This window comes from Carcharodon carcharias, chromosome 3 (assembly GCF_017639515.1).
Source record: "Carcharodon carcharias isolate sCarCar2 chromosome 3, sCarCar2.pri, whole genome shotgun sequence".
Lineage (NCBI taxonomy): Eukaryota > Metazoa > Chordata > Chondrichthyes > Lamniformes > Lamnidae > Carcharodon > Carcharodon carcharias.
In genome coordinates this window covers 13,855,233-13,875,680 of record NC_054469.1, presented here as the reverse complement: position 1 = coordinate 13,875,680, position 20,448 = coordinate 13,855,233, and the positions used below count along the sequence as shown (strand labels likewise).

The window sequence follows — 20,448 nt, the reverse complement described above, 5'->3', positions numbered from 1 at the left end:
AGATATACAGAAACAGGCCATTTGGTCCATCAGTCCATTCTGGTGTTTATGCTCCACTTGAGCCTCCTTCCATCTTTCCTCATCTAAATCTACTATCGTAATATTTTTTCCCTTCTCCCTCATAAGCTCGTCTAGTTTTCCCTTAAATGCACATATAATATTCACTTCAACCACTCCTATGGTAGTGAGTTCCATATTCTCACCATTCTTTGGGTGAAGAAGTTTCTTCTGAATTCCCTCTTGGATTTCTTGGTGACTATTTTATATTAATGATCACTAGTTATGCTCTTGCCACAAGTGAAAACACTCTCTCTGTATCCACTCTATCAAAAGCTTCCATAATTTTAAAGACCTCCATTAGGCCACCCCTCAGCCACCTTTTTTCAAGAGAAAAGCCTGTCAATTCTTTCCTGATATGTTTACCCACACATTTCTGATATCATCCTGAAAAATCTTCTCCCCATACTTCCCATTGCCTCTGTATCCTTTTTATGATATTGGCAGTACTCTAAGTGTGGTCTAACCAAGGTTCGTACAGGTTTAGCCTAACTTCCCTACTTTTATGGCCTGACAAACCTGTGGCGCAACTTTAAGTGATGGACATTTTTACTCCAGCGTCTCTTTCTACCTCTGCCCCACCTAGACTTGCACCTTCCAAGTAATAAGTGGCCTCCCTATTCTTCCTATCACAATGTACTAACTCACGTTTATCAGTGTTGAACTGCACTGCCAGTTACTTGCCTATTTTGTGAGTTTATTCATGTCCTCCAATAATTTGTTGCAGTCCTCAGTATTGCCACTACTCCAATTTGGTTTCATCTGCGAATTTAGAAATTGTGTTTTTGATTCCAAAGTTTAATTTGTTAATGTAAATTGTAAACAGCAGTGGTCCCAGCACTGATCCTTGTGGAACACCACTTCCCACCTTCTGCCACTCTTCACTCCCACACTCTGCTTTCTGTCTTGAAGCCAGCTGGCAATCCATTCTGCCACTTGTCCTGATTCCACATTCTCTAACCTTAGCCTTTTGAAAATCCAGATGAATTAAATCTACTTAGTTACCATTGTGATTAAACGCAAGAGATTCAGTAAAGTGGCGGAGGAGGAGACATTTCTTTACTGACAGAGTTCTGAAACTGGAATTCACTTCCAAAGTTAGCTGTTGAGGCAAACTTTTTAATGTTCAAAACTGATTGGATATGTGGGTGATGGAGAATGGGTTAAAGCGATATGGGAACAGGGTGGGTAATTGTGAAGTGGATAATTGGCTCATGTGGAGAGTAAATACCAAAATGGAATGGTGGGGCTGACTGGCCTGTTGCTGTTATAACTTTTATGTATTTCAATGGTTTAAAAATGTTCAAATTGATTGCAAAATTCTCATCCTTGTTTTCAAATCCCTCCATGACCTTGCCCCTCCCTATTTCTCTAATCTCCCCCAGCCCCAGAACATTCTGAGATATCTGCGCTCATCTAATTTTAGCTTTTTGAGCATCCCTCCGATTTTAGCCACTCCTCCACTGGCAGCCGTGCCTTCAGCTGGCTGAGCCCTGAGCTGCGGAATTCCCCACCTAAACCTCCCCACCTCGCTTTCCTCCTTTCAAAACACTCCTTAAATCCTACCTCCTTGATCAAGCTTTTGGTCGTCTGCCCATATATCTCCTTATGTGGCTCAGTGTCATATTTTGTTTTTAAAGTAAAGTACCTGGGCACATTTTATTACATTGAAGGTACTATAAAAATGTAAGTGGTTGAAACAGCTTCAAATCAATGCTACCATCGTAATGAAAAGGCCCCTTAGATTTCAGAACTTGAAGGTTGATTTATAAATTGCGGGAGGGAGTTTTCCAGCACAATAAGCATGATTATGGCTGTCAGTGCACAGATAAATATTAGCTTATTCCATTAACAATATGACACAACTGCCGGGAGGAGCAGGGTTAATTATTCTAAGCTTCAGAATATGATCAAGTGTTTAGCTCAATTATCATGTTTGGTATTTCACATCTTTATTTTGAATTAAGTTCCCCGAGATCGCAAAAACCTATGTACAAAAATACAAGAAAATTAGACAGCCACATAAAAATTAAACTGTACTGATCTCAGCCTGACATGACAGTAAATGCCAAATCAGTTGCAAAATAAAAATGAATTTGCAGACGTTTTTGTCGTGGTTTAGATCATAATGGGCTGAGGCTTCAATACAGATTCCATCATGAGTTAGTAGCATATTTAATGCGGAACTATGCTTTGCTGATATTTAATATTCAGTACAGCTACATGTTTACAAGTGCAAGCGTAATGATTATAAACACAATCAATCGAAGGCCACAACTGGAGAGTGCAGATGTTCACCAGCTTCCTACTCTCAATCAGTATAAAGTATGACTGCTTATGACGTCCAATGCTAATTAAAAGAGTTGACAATTTTTCAACAGTGGCTCAGCTTAAAGTTCATCGTCCATTGCTTTGCCAGCCTGGCAAATTTTGGTAAGCAAGGAAAAAGAAACCTCTTATTTTCCTGTTTTGTTAGACTCTTTATTTTTATCAGTCTGACAGTCCTCACTGAATTTTAGCTTGAGGACTGGTTTGTATGATCTGAGGAAGACAAAATAGAGTAAGGATCATTGAGGAACGGGGAAACCAAAACAACTTGAGCAGAAAGAATTGGGTAGGATAATACAAGTTTTAATTCCTCGCTCCCATGTGAATTTATTCTCTTGTCCTACATCCACAACATAAACATTTGAATTTATTCCCTTACCATATATATCCATTGTTACCATGTGAATTTATTGCCTTATCCTCCTGGGTGACTGATGTTGGGGTAGAGTGCTAGAGATAGCAAAAGGGTTCCATTACCTCTGGTATTTTCTTCACATATTAATCTGGACAGTGAAGGTCATCACAATGTAAGTTTATACCATTCTCATCAGGCATCCATGTGCAAGTGTTTGCATCTGGAGCTGCTGTACAGGAATCCTTTCCGAGTTGCACTCCTCACTAACTAAAGAAAGTTATTGTGCAAATATAACTTTCTTCCCTCTAACATTCCAGCTCAGGTCAGGTAACTCATCACAGGCCCGAGACCTCTGGGTTTGTACAGTACAGTGCTACACGAGACACAGTACAACAACATCTAAAGGGCATATATATCATTGGTCATGCCAACAATGAGTTACCAAAAGCAGAAATGAGGGGAAGGGAAAAAATTGAGAGTGTCATAAGGTTGAAGTTAGTTATAGAAAAGGACAGGAAGCAATTCAGAGTAAAAATACTTCATTGGAGGAGAGCCAATTTCAATGGGGTGAAAACTCATCTGGCCCAGGTAAACTGGAATCAAAGTTTGGGAGGCAAAGCTTTAACTGAACAATGGATTGCCTTTAAAGAGAGGATAGTTTGGGTACAGTTGAGGCACATTCCCATGATGGGGAAAGGTAGGGCAAACAAATCCAGAGGATGATGAAAGAAATAGCAAATAGGATGACGATGTGTTCATGACAGATATGTAATACAATTGTATATAATACAATTGACAACCAGGCTGAATATAGAAGGTTCAGAGGGGAAGTGAAAAAACAAATAAGAGAAGCAAAGATAAAGTGTGAAAAGAGACTGGCAGCTAACATTAAACAGTCTTCTGCAGGCATATAAACAGCAAAAGGGTCATAATAGGAAGAGTGGGGCCGTTAAGGGATTTACACATGGAGGCAGGGGGCATGGCGAGGTGCTAAATGAGTATTTTGCATCTGTCTTTACTAAGGAAGAAGATGCTGTCCAAGTCATAGTGCAAGTTGGATTAGATGGTCTAAAATTGATAAAGAGCAGATATTAAATAGACTGGCCATACTTAAAGTTGATAGGTCACCAGGACCGGATGAGATGCATCCAAGGGAAGAGGGAGGTAAGGGTAGAAATTGCGGAGGCACTGGCCGTAATCTTCCAATGCTCCTTTAGATGCAAGGGTGGGTTTCAGAGGACTAGAGAATTACAAATGTTACACCCTTGTTCAAAAAAGGGTGTAAAGATAAGCCCAGCAATTACAGGCCAGTCAATTTAAACTACGTGTTGGGGCAATTGGTTGAGTAGCAGGAAACAGAGAGTAGTTTTGAACAGTTGACTTTCAGAATGGAGGAAGTTTGTAGTGGAGCTCCCCAGGGGTTGGTGTTATCACCTTCTCTTGATATATATTAATGAATTAGACTTGGGTATACAGGACACAACATCAACATTTACAAATGACATAAAACTTGCAAGTCTTGTGAACTATGAGAAGGATAGTGATAAACTTCAATAGGACATAGACAAGCTAGTGGAATGGGCGGACAATTGGCAGATGAAATTTGATGCAGAGAAGTATGAAGTGATTCATTTGGTAGGAAGAATGAGGAGAGGCAATATAAATTCAAAGGTGCAATTCTAAAGCGGGTGCAGGAGAAGGAGGACCGGTGCTTATATGGGCTAGCAATGACCGACTCCAACATGAAAGAGTCTAACCACCTCCCATTGACATTCAGTGGTATTACCATTGCCAAACCCTCGCCATCAACTGTTTGGAGGCCACCAATAACCAGCACCTGAGCCACATCAGCCACATAAATGCTGCGGCTACTAAAGCAGGTCAGAAGGACTGAGAATTCTGCAGCAAATGACTCACCTCCTGACTCCCCAGAGAATTTCCATCATCTTTAAGGCACAAGTCAGGAGTGTGATGGAATATTCTTCTCTTGCCTGGATGCATGCAGCTGCAATGACACTGAAGAGGTTCAATATCTTCCAGGACAAAGTAGCCTTGGCACCTCATCCACCACCTTAAACAATAACACCCTCTACCATCAGTGCACAGCTGCTGCATCTATAGCAGCTGTGACGAATAATAGTTCATGGTTCATGTTACTATTTTAGAGTTAATGTTTATTTCTGGGAAGATTAAAGTTTAATTGTAGAAAATAGGGCAAATGCAACTAAAGCAGCTTGGAGTCTATTACACTCAAAAGGTTGGGGCCGTGTTAACTTAAGGGGTTAAGAATTAGAAAGGTAAGATCAACAGGTGGGCTTACTTAGCTGGAGAAATTGTAGAGAAGGGATTATTGGTTTGGTCAGTTGGAGGATAGACCAGAGCTGGCTACATCATCATGGAGATGGGGTGCAGCTTAAGACGGTTGTCTGGTTTCAATTTATCTGTGTGTTGTGAGTGTTTTGCAGCAGGGGAAGAGATTGGATACCAACAAGGTGCAGCTGTTAGAAGGCTCAAGGCAGTTCGGGCTCAGTCCTGGGGAGTTTAGAAGGTGGTGCAAGGTCATTGGTTCTGTGCTGGAGACAGTTAGAGCTCAGAGAAGCCCTGGGAGCCATTTACAGCTTGGTGCAGCCAGGAGACTGGAGTTCAGAGAAATCCAGGGGCAGTGCCAGTTTAGTGAAACTTGCGGTCTCCGGAAGAGCAGGAACTGTGCTGGTAATTAGAGGCGGGATTACAGCTTTGTGAATCCTGTGGAATGCAATCTCAGGAGGAGATTTTTAACCACCAGGAGGTGAGTAGTTGTTGAGGCAGTCCTGAGCCGGAGTGGCTTTTGTGGGAATTCAGAGGCTAGATCTTCAAAAGAGAGAAGTTGAAATCCCTCATGATGGAGACAGAGTTTTAGTGAGATTTTGTGACTCATGGCGGTTACTGAAAGACTGGGTGGGTTGCTGAGAAATCCATGGGATCTGTCTTGGTCATATCTGCCATTTAATATGCAGTGTGGCATGTTCAACCATAGTTTGCCTGTTAATTCATATTTACCTCATACTAGTCCTGAATTTTAGAGTATAAGATAGATTTGGTAAATTATTTTACTTTTCTGACTTTGTACAGTAAAGTTAACTTTGTTTGTTTAAAATCCTTATTCCCTTAGTAAGTATCTGGGGTTTCAAACTCTGTCTACTTTAAACAAAAAGTTACAGGTCCCTAAACACAGCTACAAGATACACTGTAGCAACTCACCAAGGCTTCTTCAATAGCATCTCCCAAACTAGCAGGTGCACTGAATACAAACACCTCCAATTTCCTCCATAAGTCACACACCATCCTGACTTTGAAAATACCACTGTTCTTTCATTGTCGCTGAATCAAAATCCTGAACCTCCCTTCCCAATAGCACCGTGGGGTGTAGCTACACCAAGTGGACTGCAGCGGTTCAAGGAGATAGCTCATCTCTACCTTCTCAAGGGAAATAAGGGATGGGCAATAGAGGCTGGCCTTGCCAGCAATGTTCATATCCTGACAATGAATTTTAAAAGATATCGCTGGGAGATCATACAAATGGAACAGAGAAATGGGTTGAAAATCTGCATTTATATGGTGTCTTGTGCCATCTGCTCTGGTGGCCAAGACAATTCTGTTTGTGTTGGCTCTTCTTGATTCCTAGCCTGAGCAAATCCAGCAAGGTTACTTCTCAGACAATATAGAAGATATGTGAACAGTTTCAGTTCAACATGGAAAAAAAAATTCCTACCCATAATTTGAGAATGTCAAAGTGGTCACAAGAATAGCTCACGTAAGCAGTGGGCATGTCACACAGGGACAGCAGTGGCTGCTCTTCTGCGGAGCACAACATATTTTACTCTGCATTAATCTTGTCTTGCACCTAACCTGCTCAAATGGGTACAAAACAAATCGGAAAATGGTCCATCCCAATATTTAACACCTTAAGCACAAAAGATACCTTATGTGACTTTCATTTTTGCTAAACTTTACAGTTACTTCCTCACATCAACATCGCTACTGGTTATACTGAAGACCTACCTGTGATGGGTGTAAGTAAGGCTCCGGTGAAGCCAAGTTAGTTTGTACAGAAACACTCTTTTCCAACAGCACTTGAGGAAAGCCGAGCTTTTCAAATGTGTTTCTTTTCCAGTGTTTGCCCTCCTGTTGAGCCAATGCTTCATCCTCACTGAAAGCCCGAACCACAGGGCCTGGCATAGGTAGAGGAAGGGCTCCATCGCTCTCGTAACCAGACACTTCTTTCTGCGAATCCCAGCTGCTGCGCTGTTTGATGTGATGCAGCTGCTGTGCCTCGCGTGCGAGTCTTGCCTGGGTCGTGTGCACGTCAGGGTATCCCCGCAGCATCTCTGCCTCGGCGCTCTTGCTTTCGGTCTGGCTCACCTGCGGCTTGTCAAGGGGTGAGTGCCGCTCCTCTGCCAGCAGCCGCTCAGGGACGGGGTTCATTTCTCCACAGCTCTCCCCTACCACGCCGCAAGTCTCTTGTGTCAGCGAGGGCTTCCTGCTTTTCCTTTTCCTTGTGTTTGGAGAATAGCCTATTGAAGATAATGAGTCATGCTGGCTGGACCATGACATTGAATCCTCATGAATCAACTGGCTGCCCTGGTGACTATACCTGGCTTCAGACCCTTCCAGGCCATTGTAGTCAGTAGATCTTGATTCAGAACATTGAAAGTCTCTCACCAACGAATGGCTGTGTTGTAATGGGCAAGAAATGGTGGATGTAGCACTAGGTGAATATCGATGCTTTGTACTTGATTTGAACTTTGGACTAGAGCCAGATTGCTCTACATATACTAGCTGCTTCACGAGTTCTTTGCCCACTGGACTGTATTCTAAGCTCATGGATTTCTCTGGGCATTTTTGCTTTGTTAACACTAGATGCTGATAAGGAGAGTTCTGGCCCTGTTTGGGAGAGTGAAGCATTGGATGCGGCTTCCGAACAGGGGACTTCTGTGGCGACCCTGCTTTGTAGAGGCTCATTCCCTCGCACTGTACTTCCATGGGTGGTTCATCATAAATAGGAGCCTGGTATTCAACAGGGGGCTCCTCGTAAAGAGGAGGCTCATAGCCATAGCGCGGAGATGAGGGCTGGGATTCAAAGGAGTACTTTCTGTGCTGGTAATGGATTGGGGAATGATAGGGCTCCCCTCTTGCCAGAACTGGGGAACAGCCGCCAACATGCTCTGCCCTTTTCAGGTAAGGGGAAGGCTTGCGTTCAGTAAAGAAGACCTGGTTGTCACTGTCTGATGCAAAGCTGTGAGCGTGAGACAGCTGGTGCCCCGAAGGCCTACGAGACCGTGTCCCTGGCTGGTTCTCAGCATTCCCATTACCTTGATGCAATAAGTAACTTGGTTCCCGGTCTGTAACTTTAATCAACATTCGTTCCTTGGTGCCAGTCATCCACCGATGAGGTGATGTCCTGCGAAAAAAAAAGTGAAAGGGAAGATAAACGAAGAGTTAGAATCAACGAATCCAATAATGTCAGGAGCTAGAGAATGGGAAACTATTGGTGCAACCATTGGTGTCTGTCTTTAACTCATATGGTTTCTTAATCCACTTGCAATAAACATCTTGTTAACAAAGAGAAATTTCTTCAAATGGAATTATCTTGTTTTGGATTTAGACCCAGCTAACCTGGTATATCAGGTAATCCCGAGTGGGCAGCACATGATTGCTTCAAACACTTGTAAGCTGCTCCAGTCCAGCATGGTCCAAGAACATTCGCCATTATTAACTGGCTGCCAGCAAATTTCTGCATAATTTCCTTGCTCCTCCTCGACCTTTTCACAGAACCTATCAATTATGCAGCAATTTCCTTTGTGACCAGGAATTTAAATTTGGGTTAAAAATAGATTTTTAAAAAAAAATTATCAGTTATAGTGTTTAAAAATAATTTGGAGAAAGCAACTTCCTTTGGATGGAGGGGAAGAGGAGAAAAAGGTTTACAATTATACTTGAAAAAAATGTTTTAAAATGGAGCCATTTGTAACTATGCTTCAAAATTAGATGCAATGTAATCAAATGATCTTTCATTTGGCTTAGAATCATAGAAATATTGCAGCATAAAAGGAGGCCCTTCTTCACACTGAATCAGCACCAGCTCTTTTGAAGAGCGAGCTAGTTAGCCCCACTCCCCTTGCTCTTTCCCCATGGCCCTGCAATTTTTTTCTTCTTCAAGTATTTATCTAATTTTAAAGGCGACTATTGAGTCGGTTTTCAGCCCACTACCGGGCAGTGTTGCTCGGTTGCTGTCATTCCATGAGCCTATCGTAAATTCATAAAATGTAACAGATTAGGAGGCCATTTGTTCTATTTTACCCATGATGGCTCTTTCAAAGAGCAATCCAATTAGGCCCACATCCTTGCTCTTTTCTCAAAAGCCCTGCACATTTTTCCTTTTCAAGTATTTATCCATTTCCCTTATGGAAGTTACTACTGAAGCTGCTTCCCCTGTCCTTCCAAGCAGTTCATTCCAGATCATAAGTTGTTGTGTAAAACGAATTCTCATTTTCCTCTCCGGTTCCTTTGCCAATTATCTTCAATGGAAGTTTTAAGCAACTCTTAGTAAATCTTCTACGAACAAAAAGTGTTAGTACGTGCTTTTATAAGGCAGTTAACTCACTGGATTCAGAGTTTCAATAAAATTGAAGTGGATTCATTAACCTATTAATTCAGTGACCCAAACTCCTCTTGCCACAAGTGAGAGATGTGGAACCAACGGTACTTCAACACAGCTCAAAATACTCTTCAAGCAGAACTGTATTTGGAAAGTCAAATGGTACAATTGTATGGTTCAGTTCTTTTCAAGTTCAACCTTGTAAGGCTGTGTGTGGTTTCTTTTGAAGGCACAGTCTCAGGATAAGGGGCCAATTGCTTAGAACTGAGATGTGAAGAAATTTCTTCACTCAAAGTGAATCTTCGGAATTCTCTATCTCAGAGGATTCGGGATGCCCCATCGGTGCCTGGGATGGACAGATTTTTAGTCTCTCAGGTAATCGAAGGCTATGTAGAGTGGGTGGAAAGTGGAGTTGAAGCCAAAGAACAGCCATGATTGTATTGAATGGTGGAGCAGGCTTGACGGGCCCTATCATCTACTCCTGCTCCTATTCATTATGTTGTTATTTGCTGTGTGGACGTAACTGACATTGGAACATTTACAGTTCTTGCCCAATCCCTAATTCTGCTAAGAAGTGAGATGGAGACTGAGTAAGTAGTGAATTAGGTTCACATGATAAATTCTGGTAAGTCCTATTCAGGTTTTAACTATGGATTAAGAATCAAGATCTAACATAGTACTAACCTTCAAGTTGGGTAAATATGGAATGGCAGTTATCTGTCAATCATCTGAAAGCAGCTAGTTCAAGTGGTGTTAATTAATGTAGCAGGAAGCTAAACTAGCTAGTGACTCATCAGAGGGTCTATAAAAGAGACAGGCTTTTCAAACCACAGGAGACAGGTGACTATGCCGGACTGAGACAGAGATTGAGTGAGTATCAAATTAGGTTCACGTGGGAAAGAGGTGTGGTATACATAGGAATCATTCTAAGTTAATTGAGTAATTAAATTAACTAAATAATATAAATAACAATGGCAGGACAGGTGTTATGTTGCAGCTGTAGAATGTAGGATCTTTTGGATGCCAAGGCAATCCATGACAGACACATCTGCAGAAAGTGTAAGCAATTAGATGAATTCTGGATCAAGATTATTGATCTGAAAGCTGAACTGCAAACACTGTGCAATGTAAGGGAGCAGGAGAAATCCCTATGCTTTGTTCTAAAAGACGGTCACGCCTCTTAGAATGGGGTCATCTGTTTTGGTCAGCAGTGAGGGACAGAAGGATGTGACTGTCATTAAGGCATGTAATGGGACCAAGCAGATAGAAGTAGAGGAGCCTCAGACTTTGCAATTTTTATTTTATTAATTCAAGGGATGTGGGCTTCGTTGACTGGGCCAGCATTTATTGCCCATCCCTAGTTGCCTTGAGAAGGTGGTGGTGAGCTGCCTTCTTGAACTGCTGCGGCACCCATGGTGCTGTTAGGAATGGATTTCAATCCAGTGACAGTGAAGGAACGGCAATTTTATTTCCAAATCAGGATGGTGAGTGACTTGGAGGGGAACTTCCAGATGGTGGTGTTCCCTTCTATCTGCTGCCCTTGTCTTTCTAGATGGTAGTGGTCAAGCGTTTGGAAAGTGCTGTCAAAGGAGTTTTGGTGAGTTCCTGTAGTGCATCTTGTAGATGGTACACATTGCTGCTACTGTGCATCGGTGTTGGAGGGATTGTTAAATAGGTTTGAGGTGCTCACAACCTGTGTAGATGAAAGTGAGATTGCATCTGCAAGATGGATGAGCAGGCTGGCCATGGCACCATGGTACAGGAAGCCATTCAAGCGGGGTGAGCAGACAGGAATATGGGACAGTATGATGAGGGGGATTGATACTGTTCTCTGCAGGAAAGAATGAGAGTTCAGAAGGATGTGTTGCTTGCCCGGTGCCAAGGTTAGGGACATCTGCTCAGGGCTGGAGAGGAACTTGCAGTGGGAGGGGGAGGACCCAGTTGTCACGGTCCATGTGGGTACCAACAACATAGGCAGGACAAGGAAGGAGGTTCTGCATAGCCAGTATGAGAAGCTAGGCACCAAATTAAGAAGCAAAACCTCAAAAGTAATAATCTCTGGGTTATTACCTGAGGCACGTGCAAATTGGCTTAGGGCAAATAAAATTAGAGAGATGAATGTGTGGCTCAAAGACTGCTGTGGGGGAAGTGGGTTCCAGTTCATGGGGCACTGGCACCAGTACTGGGGAAAGTGGGTGCTGTACCACTGGCAAGGTCTACACCTGAACCGTGCTGGGATGTGTGCTCTTGTGAATCGCTTAACTAGAGAGGTGGAGCGAGCTTTAAACTAAATAGGGGGGGTGTGTGTGTATGTGGAATGATGCTTGGCTAGGCATGGCAAATCAAGGGATACATTCAAAGCAGGAGACCAGAATAGTAATATGGGAAATGAGGGTCATGAATAGCAGGAAGGGACAGAGAGATAAAACCTAAGAATACACCAATATTCAAGACTAAATGTTACAAAAGATAACAAAAAGACAAAACTAAAGGTTCTGTATCTGAATGCTCATAGCATTCATAACAAAATAAGTGAGTTGATAGCACACATTGAAGTAAATAGATATGATCTGATAGCCTTTCCAGAGACATGGTTGCAGGATGACAAGGATTGGGTCCTGAATATTGAGGGGTATATGATATTCAAGAAGAGTAGGAAGCTAGGTAAAGATGATGGGATAGCACTGTTGATCAAGGATGGCACTGGTGCAATATTAGAGAAGACCCTGGTTCAGGAGGTCAGGATGTAGAATCAGTTTGGGTGGAGATGAGGAATAGTAAGTAGTCTCTCTACTTCCCTATGCAATTCACAAGAACACACGTCCCAGCATGATTCAGGTGTAGATCATCCCAACGGTGCAGCCCCCACTTTCCCCGGTACTGGTGCCAGGGCCACAGGGATCAGTGCTGGGACCTCAACTGTTTACAATTTATATAAATGACTTGGATGAAAGGATTGAAGGGCTGGCTGCCAAATTTGCAGATGACACAAAGATAGGTAGGAAAGTAAGTTGTGAAGAGAACATAAGGAGGCTACAAACAGATATAAATAGGTTAAGTGAGTGGGCAAAGATCTGGCAGATGGAGTTTAATATGGGAAAACATGAAATTGTCCATTTTGGCATGAAGAATTAAATAAAAGCATATTATCTAAATGGTGAGCGATTGCAGAGCTCTGAGGTGCAGAGGAATCTGGGTGTCCTTGTGCATGAATCACAAAAGGCTAGTATGCAAGTACAGCAAGTAATTAGGAAAGCTAATAGAATGTTATCATTTATTGTGAGGGGAATAGAATACAAAAGTAGAGAGGTTATGCTTCAATTGTACAGGGCATTGGTGAGACTAAATTTGCAGTACTGTGTACAGTATTGGTCACCTTATTTAAGGAAGGATGTAAACACATTGGAAGCAGTTCAGCGAAGGTTTACCAGACTAATACGTGGAATGGGTTGTCTTATGAGGAAACGTTGGACAGACTAGCTTGTAACCACTGGAGTTTAGAAGAGTAAGAGGTGACTTGATCGAGTCATATAAGATCCTGAGGGGTCTTGGCAGGGTGGATGTGGAGAGGATGTTTCTTCTAAGGGTCGCTGTTTAAAAAGGGGGTTGCCCATTTAAAACAGAGATGAGGTGAAATGTTTTCACTCTTTGGAACTGTCTTCCTGAAAAGTTGGTGGAAGCGGAGTCTTTGAATATTTTTAAGGCAGAGGTGGATAGCTTCTTGGGAAGCAAGGGGGATAGGTCGGATGCAGATTTCAAGTTACTATCAGGTCAGCCACGATCTTATTAAATGGTAGAGCAGGCTCAAGGGACTGAATGGCCTCCTCCTGCTCCTTGTTCGTATGTTCCGATGAAAGAAGTCACTAGTGGAAATGGTCAACAGGCCCTCTAACGGTAACCACAAATTAGGACAAAGTATACAAGAAGAACTATTGGGTGCTTGTGATAAAGGGACAGCAATGGGTGATTTTAATCTACATATAAACTGGAAAAATCAGACTGGCATTAGTAGCATGGATGAGGAGTTCATAGAATGCTTTCAAAATAGTTTTTTTTAGAGCAGCACATTCTGAAACCAACCAGAGAACAGGTTATATTATAGATTTGGTATTGTGTAATGTGATAGGATTAATTAATGACCTCAGAGTAAAGGCACCCCTAGATAGTAGCGATCACAGTACGATTGAATTTTAGATCCAGTTTGAAAGGGAGAAGAGTGGGTCTAAGACTTGTATTTTAAACTTAAATAAGGGCAACTATGTGGGCATGAAAACTGAGCTAGCTGAAGTGAACTGGGGCAGTAGGCTAGGGAATAGATCAATAGAAAAGCAATGGCAGACTTTTAAGGGGATATTTCAGAACACTCAGAATAAGTATATTCCTACTATAAAGAAATATTCTAAGGGAAGGACCCACCATCCATGGTTAACTAAAGAAGTTAAGGAAAGCATCAAACTTAAGGAAAAGCATATAACTGCGCAAAGATGAGTGGCAGGGCAGATTATTGGACATAATATCAAGAGCAGCAGAGAATGACTAAAAGGGTAATCAGCAGAAAGAAATTAGAGTATGAGAGGAAGCTAGCTAGAAATGTAAAAACGGATAGCAAGAGTTTCTACAGGTATTTAGAAAAGAAAAGAGTAGATAAAAGTGAGTGCTGGTCCTCCAGAGAGTGACAGTGGGGAGTTAATAGTAGATAATAGGGAAATGGTGGGTGAAATGAAAAAATATTTTGCTTCTGTGTTCACTATAGAGACAAAAAATATTCCAGTAATAACTGTAAATCAGGAGGTGAAAGGGAGGGGGGAACTTGGTGAAATTACAATCACTAGGGAAGCAGTACTGAGCAAACTGATGGAGCTGCAGGCTGGCAAGTCTCCAGGTCCTGATGGCCTTTATCCTAAGGTCTTAAAAGAGGTGGCTAATGAGGTAGTAGATGCGTTGATGTTAATTTTCCAAAAGTCCCTAGAGTCTGGAAAGGATCCATCAGGCTGGAAAATAGAAAATATAATCCTTCTATTCAAAAAGGGAGGGAGGCAGAAACAGGAAACTATAGGACAATTAGCTTGATGTCTGTTGTGGGGAAAGTGTCAGAATTGATCATTAAGGAGATTATAGCTGAGCACTTAGAAAAACTCAAGGTAGTTGGGGAAGAGTCGGCATGGTTTTGTGAAAGGGAAATCATGTTTGACCAATTTATTGGAGTTCTTTGAAACAGTAACATGCGCTGTGGTTAAAGGGGAGCACATAGACGTGCTGTACTTGGATTTCCATAAGGTATTTGATAAGGTGCCACATCAAAGGTTATTGTGGAAAATAAAAGCTCATGGGGGTAACATACTAGCGTGTATAGAAGATTGGCGGCTGGCAGAAAACAGAGCGTATGCATAAATAGGTCTTTTTCTGATTGGCAGGATATGATGAGTGGAGTTCCGCAGGGGTCTGTACTGCAGCCTCAACTTTTTACAAGTTATATCAATGACTAGATGAGGGCAGTGAAGGCATGGTAGCTAAATTTGCAGAGGAGACACAATGATAGGTAGGAAAGTATGCTGTGAAGACGACATAAGGAGGTTGCAGATGGATAGAGTTAAGTTGAGTGAGTGGGCAAAAATCTGGCAGATAGAGTATAATGTAGGAAAATGGGAAGTTGTTCACTTTGGCAGGAAGAATAAAAAGGCAGAGTATTACGTAAATGGTAAACAGCTGCAGAATTCCGAGATCTAGGTGTCCTAGTGCATGAGTCACAAATGTTTGTGTGCAGGTACAGTAAGTAATTGAGAAAGCTAATAGAATAATATCCTTTATTATGAGAGGAATTGAACATAAAACTATGAAGGTAATACTTCAGCCTATATAGGGCATTGATGAGACCACATCTTGAATATTGTGTGCAGTTTTGGTCTTATTTAAGGAAGGATGTAAATGTGTTAGAGGCAGTTCGGAGGAGAATTGATAGCTGGAATGAGCAGGTTATCTTATGAGGAAAGGTTGGACAGACTGGCCTTGTTTCCACTGGAGTTTAGAAGAGTGAGGGGTAATTTGATTGAAGTATACGAGATCCTGAGCAGCCTTGACAAGGTGGATGTGGAAAGGATGTTTCCCCTGAGGGTGTGAGTCCAGAACTAGGGGGCACTGTTTTAAAATTAGGGATTGTCCTTTTAGGACAGATATGAGGAGAATTTTTTTCTGAAGGTTATGCGACTTTGGAACACTCTGCCTCTGAAGGCGGTGGAGGCGGAGTCATTGATATCTTTAAGGCAGAGGTAGATTGATTCCTTCGCCTAACAAGAATCTAAGGTTAAAAAAAAATAAAAATACCTGGAAAAACTCCGCAGGTCTGGCAGCATCTGCAGAGAGGAACACAGTTAACGTTTTGAGTCCGTATGGCTCTTCAACAGAAGTTCTGTTGAAGCGCCATACAGACTCAAAACGTTAACTGATTCCTCTCCGCAGATGTTGCCCGACCTGCTGAGTTTTTCCAGGTATTTTTATTTTGGATTTCCAGCAACCGCAGTTTTTTGCTTTTATCTTAGCAAGAATCTAAGGTTAGAGGGATTAGTTGGGACTGTTGAATTCAAAACACAAATAAATCAGCCATGATCTTATTGAATAGTGGAGCAGGCTCGAGGGGACAAATGGCCTACTTCTGCTCATATTTCATATGTTCATATAAGGTTGCGATGGGATTTCTTCTGAAAATGCTGCTGCCCATACCCTAACTCATCTCTGCTCGTTGGCCTACATTTTCCCCCAGCCTGGTAACACCTCCATTTTAAAATTTTCATCCACATGCTCAGACTCCTCAAAGGCCTGGCCCCTCCTTATCTCTATAATCTCTTCTCTCTTCCGGTTCTACAACCCTCCAAGATCTTAGGCTTCCTGAGTGTCCCTGATTTCCTTCGCTCCACCACTGATAGCCACAGCCTTCAGTTAGTTAAGCCCTACACTCTGGAATTCCATCCCAAACCTCGATTTCTGCCTCTCTTTCCTGCTTTAAGACGCTCCTTAAGACATACCTCCTTGACCAAGCTCTTGGTCATCTATCCTAGTATCTCACGTAGCTCCATGTCAAATTTTGTTTGATAGTTGTCCGGTGACATGCCTTGGGATATTTTATTATGTTAATTGTGCTATATAGTAAAATGCAAGTTGTTGGCATTGTTGTAGCGATTATGATTTATAAACAACTTGTGCAGCTTGCTCAACCACTTCAATGGGCATCAAGAATCAGCTCTGAATGTGTAACTGGGTAGATGAAGAGATTCCCTTCCCTGGAGATACTGATACACCAGTTGGGTTTCATGATGATCTGGCAGCTGTCATGCTCAATTTCTCACCAAGTACCAGATGTAGTGAATTCAATGTCACAATTTGTTACAATAGGAATTATAACTCATGATCTAAGTTATTACTCCAGTGACACAACCACTGCATTATCTTGGGATGCAGAAAACCTTTCAACCTATTTTATCGCATCCTTTCACAGGACCAAATTTACCATTTCCTCATTTCAACATCTAGCTGTTTAAATAGATTCAATATCTTGTCCTCAATCATCCCTCCTGCTTGTCATTCCCACTAATTATCAGCCTCTGTCATAAACATGTCTGGCACCAGTGAACGCACTGAGAACATTTTGAGCAATTTTCATTCTTGATCCAATTGCTAAACAGGTGATATCAGACCTTCCACCTGTTTCCAGTTCCTTTTCTATTGAACTCATGAGCATCCTAGTAAACAGACTGGGACAAAAATAACCAGTTATGTGGCCATAGTTCATGAACAGTGACACTCATTCCATTTCCGTTTGCCTCCAAACTACAATCAATATCGCCCACACAAACCCTACAATCTACTATTTAATCATTCCGTCGTCCTCCAATACCAACCTGCTCTCCTCTCCACCCTCATAGAAATCAAGATTTCAGTTCTCAAACTCTAGCAACTATCTACTTTATATCAGTATATGGATAGAAGAATATGAGAAATAGGAACAAGAGTGGACCATACAGTTTGGAGCCTGTACTGCCATACAACATGATGATAGCTGTTTTTAGACCTCAGCTCCACTTTCCCATCCATCTCCATATCTCTCGATTCTCCTTGCATCCAAAAATCTATCAAACTCAGTCACGAATACAGTCAATGACTACGCATCCATAGCCCTCCAGGTTCAAGAATTCCAAACATTCACAACCCTTTGAGTGAAGAAATTTCTCCTTACCTCAGTCTTAAATGGTTAACCCCTTATCCTGAGACTGTGCCCCCTGTCCACCCAGAGGAAACACCTTCCCAGTATCAACCCTGTCAAGCACCCCAGAATCTTGTATATTTCAATGAGTTCAACTCTCATTCTTCTAAACTCAAAAGAGTATAGACCCACTCTACTCAACCTCCCCTCATAAGACAACCTTCTCATTTCAGGAATCAACCTAGTGTAACTTCACTGCATCACCTCCATCTAAGTATATTCTTTAGATAAAGTGACCGCAATTGTACACAATATTCTACGTGCAGTCTCACCAAAGCCCTGCATAATTGTTGCAAAACTTCTGCTACAACCTTCTCAAGGGCAATTAGGGATAGGCAATAAATGCTGGCCTAGTCAGCAATGTCCTCATCCCCTGAATGAATAAAAAAATTCTTCAAACCCTTTGCAATAAAGGTCAATGTGATATTTGCCTCCTTAATTGCTTGATTCACCTGCATGTTAACTTGCTGTGATTCTTCTACGAGGTCTCCAAAAACAGAACATTAGTATGTAGGAACAACAAGCTTGCTCGATGGGAGTGAGTTATTTTTACCTTAGTAGGTCAGGCAAAACAACTAACTTTGAAGTATAACCGGGAAGGTGAGAAACAAGGAGACAAAATACAAACAACGGTCATTAGAAAAACGCTTCATACATGCCCACCATCAGCTTTTAAGGTGTCAGCTGCTGCTCAGTTGGCAACATGCTTGTCTTTCAGTTACAAATTAAGCCTGCTCAAGACGACGCATAGACCCAAATCTTCCCTTCCCCAGATCGTCAGAGATGGTACCTGCATCGGGAGACGTGTTAGGGCCCTGATGTGCAGACATACAAGAAAATTGCCCGGGAAGGTTAAAAATCCAATGGGCTGATTCCTGCTGCCTGGGACCTTCCACGAATATTTCCAATCCTGAACTTAGGGCAGAGACTTGAGCTCGTTACAAAGGACTTACCCATGTGCTTACCCTGGAAATGTTAGACAGTTTAAAACCTGGTTTAACAGTTGGGTAACTCCACAACCAATCTACCCCTGAACCGACCCGAATAAGCCCCTAACCTGACCCAGCCAACACCCTCCAACCTCCCCAACCCGACTGACCCCTGCCCGACCCAAATAACCCTCTGACCTGAACACCCTTCCGACCTAATCAACCTACCTCCCATCCTCCAGACCCGACACCCCCTAGACCCACTTGCTCACTCACCCATGCACGCACACACACCCACATTCATTCATAAAAGACTGGACCTTTAAAGGCTTATCTGAATATTGCAGGTAGTACCTCCTCTCTTTCCCCAGATTCTTTTCCATTCGGTGGAGTTAGGCGGGAGAGCTGCCCATTTGAGTATCAGGTGGGATCGGAAGAAATGAGTGGTAGAGTCAGGTCAGTAAAATCTTCACTGTCAGTAGCAATGCAATCAGCATTGCCGCTGATCGGAAGATCTATGTCACAATCTGACACTCCAGTGCAATCCTGAGGGACTGCTACACTGTTCGAGGTGCTGTCATCTGGATGAGGTACTAATTCGTGATCAGATGGATGTAGCAGGTCCCAATGCTATTTTGAAGAGCAGTGAAGTCCTGGCCAGTATTTATACTTCAATCAATATCGCCAAAAAAACTTTTTGTCGTCATTTAATCGCTGTATTTCCTACATTACGACTGTTACTATACTTCTTTAGTGCTTCATTGGCTGTAAAGTACCTTGCGATGTCCTGAAGTCACAAAAGGTGCTGTATAAGTATTGGTTCCTTCTTTTTCAAACTGACATCTCACAAGACATATCAACTTTTTTCATCCGATTCCAAGTTACCAATATTAGGGGAGGTGGTGGCATAGTGGTAATGTCACTGGACTAGTAATTCAGGGGCCCAGGCTATTGCTCTGGGGATATGGGTTCCAAAACAGCTGGTGGGATTTAAATTCAAATAATAAATTAGGAATTAAATAGCTGGTCTCGATAATAGCGACCATGAAAACATCTGGTTCACTCATGACCTTTAGGGAAGGAAATCTGCTGTCCTCACCTGGTCTGGCTGACATGTGACTCCAGGACTACAGCAATGTGGCTGACCCTGAAATGCATTCCCTAACAGCACTGAGTATACCGACAATACATGGACAGCAGCAGTTCAAGAAAACAGCTCTCAAGGGCAAATAGGGATGGGCAATAAGTACTGGCCTAGCCATTGACACCTATGAATGAATAAAAAAAGCCTCCTGCTAGTTACCACCTACCGTCCCCCTAAGGTGATGAAACAGTGCTCCTCCATGATGAACACCACTTGGAGGAAACACCGAGAGTGGTTAAGGCACAATGTATTTTGGGCAGGGGACTGCAACGTCCATCACCAAGAATGGCTTGGTAGCATCACTACTGACTGAGCTAGCTAAGTCCTAAAGGACATAGCTTCTAGACTGGGTCTGCAGCAAGTGGTGAGAGAACCAAGAAGGAAAATTCTAATTGGCCTTGTCCTCATCAATCTATTGGCTGCAGATGCATCTGTCCAATACAGTACTGGTAGGAGTAACCACTGGACAGTCCTTGCGGAGGTGAAGTCCTGTCTTCACATTGAGGATGCCCTCCATCGTGTTATGTGGCACTACCACCCATGCGAAATAGGATAGATTTTGAACAGATCTAGCAACTGAAGACTGGGTATCCAGAGGCGCTGTGGGCCATCAATAGAGGCAGAATTGTATACAGTCACAATCTGTAATCACGGCCCGGCATATCCCCATCTCTACTAATACCATCAAACCAGGGGGTCAACCCTGGTTCAATGAAGAGTGCAGGAGGGCATGCCAGGAGCAGC

At 42.5% G+C, this 20,448-nt stretch overlaps 1 protein-coding gene across 1 annotated transcript in view; it reads right to left on the bottom strand.

Annotated features, from left to right (window-relative positions):
* The window catches only part of arhgap39 (Rho GTPase activating protein 39), a 487,284-nt gene that overhangs the window by 163,993 nt on the left and 302,843 nt on the right, over positions 1-20,448 (bottom strand). The window contains exon 12 of the mRNA XM_041183281.1: positions 6,782-8,180. Within this exon, the coding sequence (XP_041039215.1) occupies positions 6,782-8,180 (1,399 nt within the window). The remainder of the gene's footprint in view (positions 1-6,781; positions 8,181-20,448) is intronic.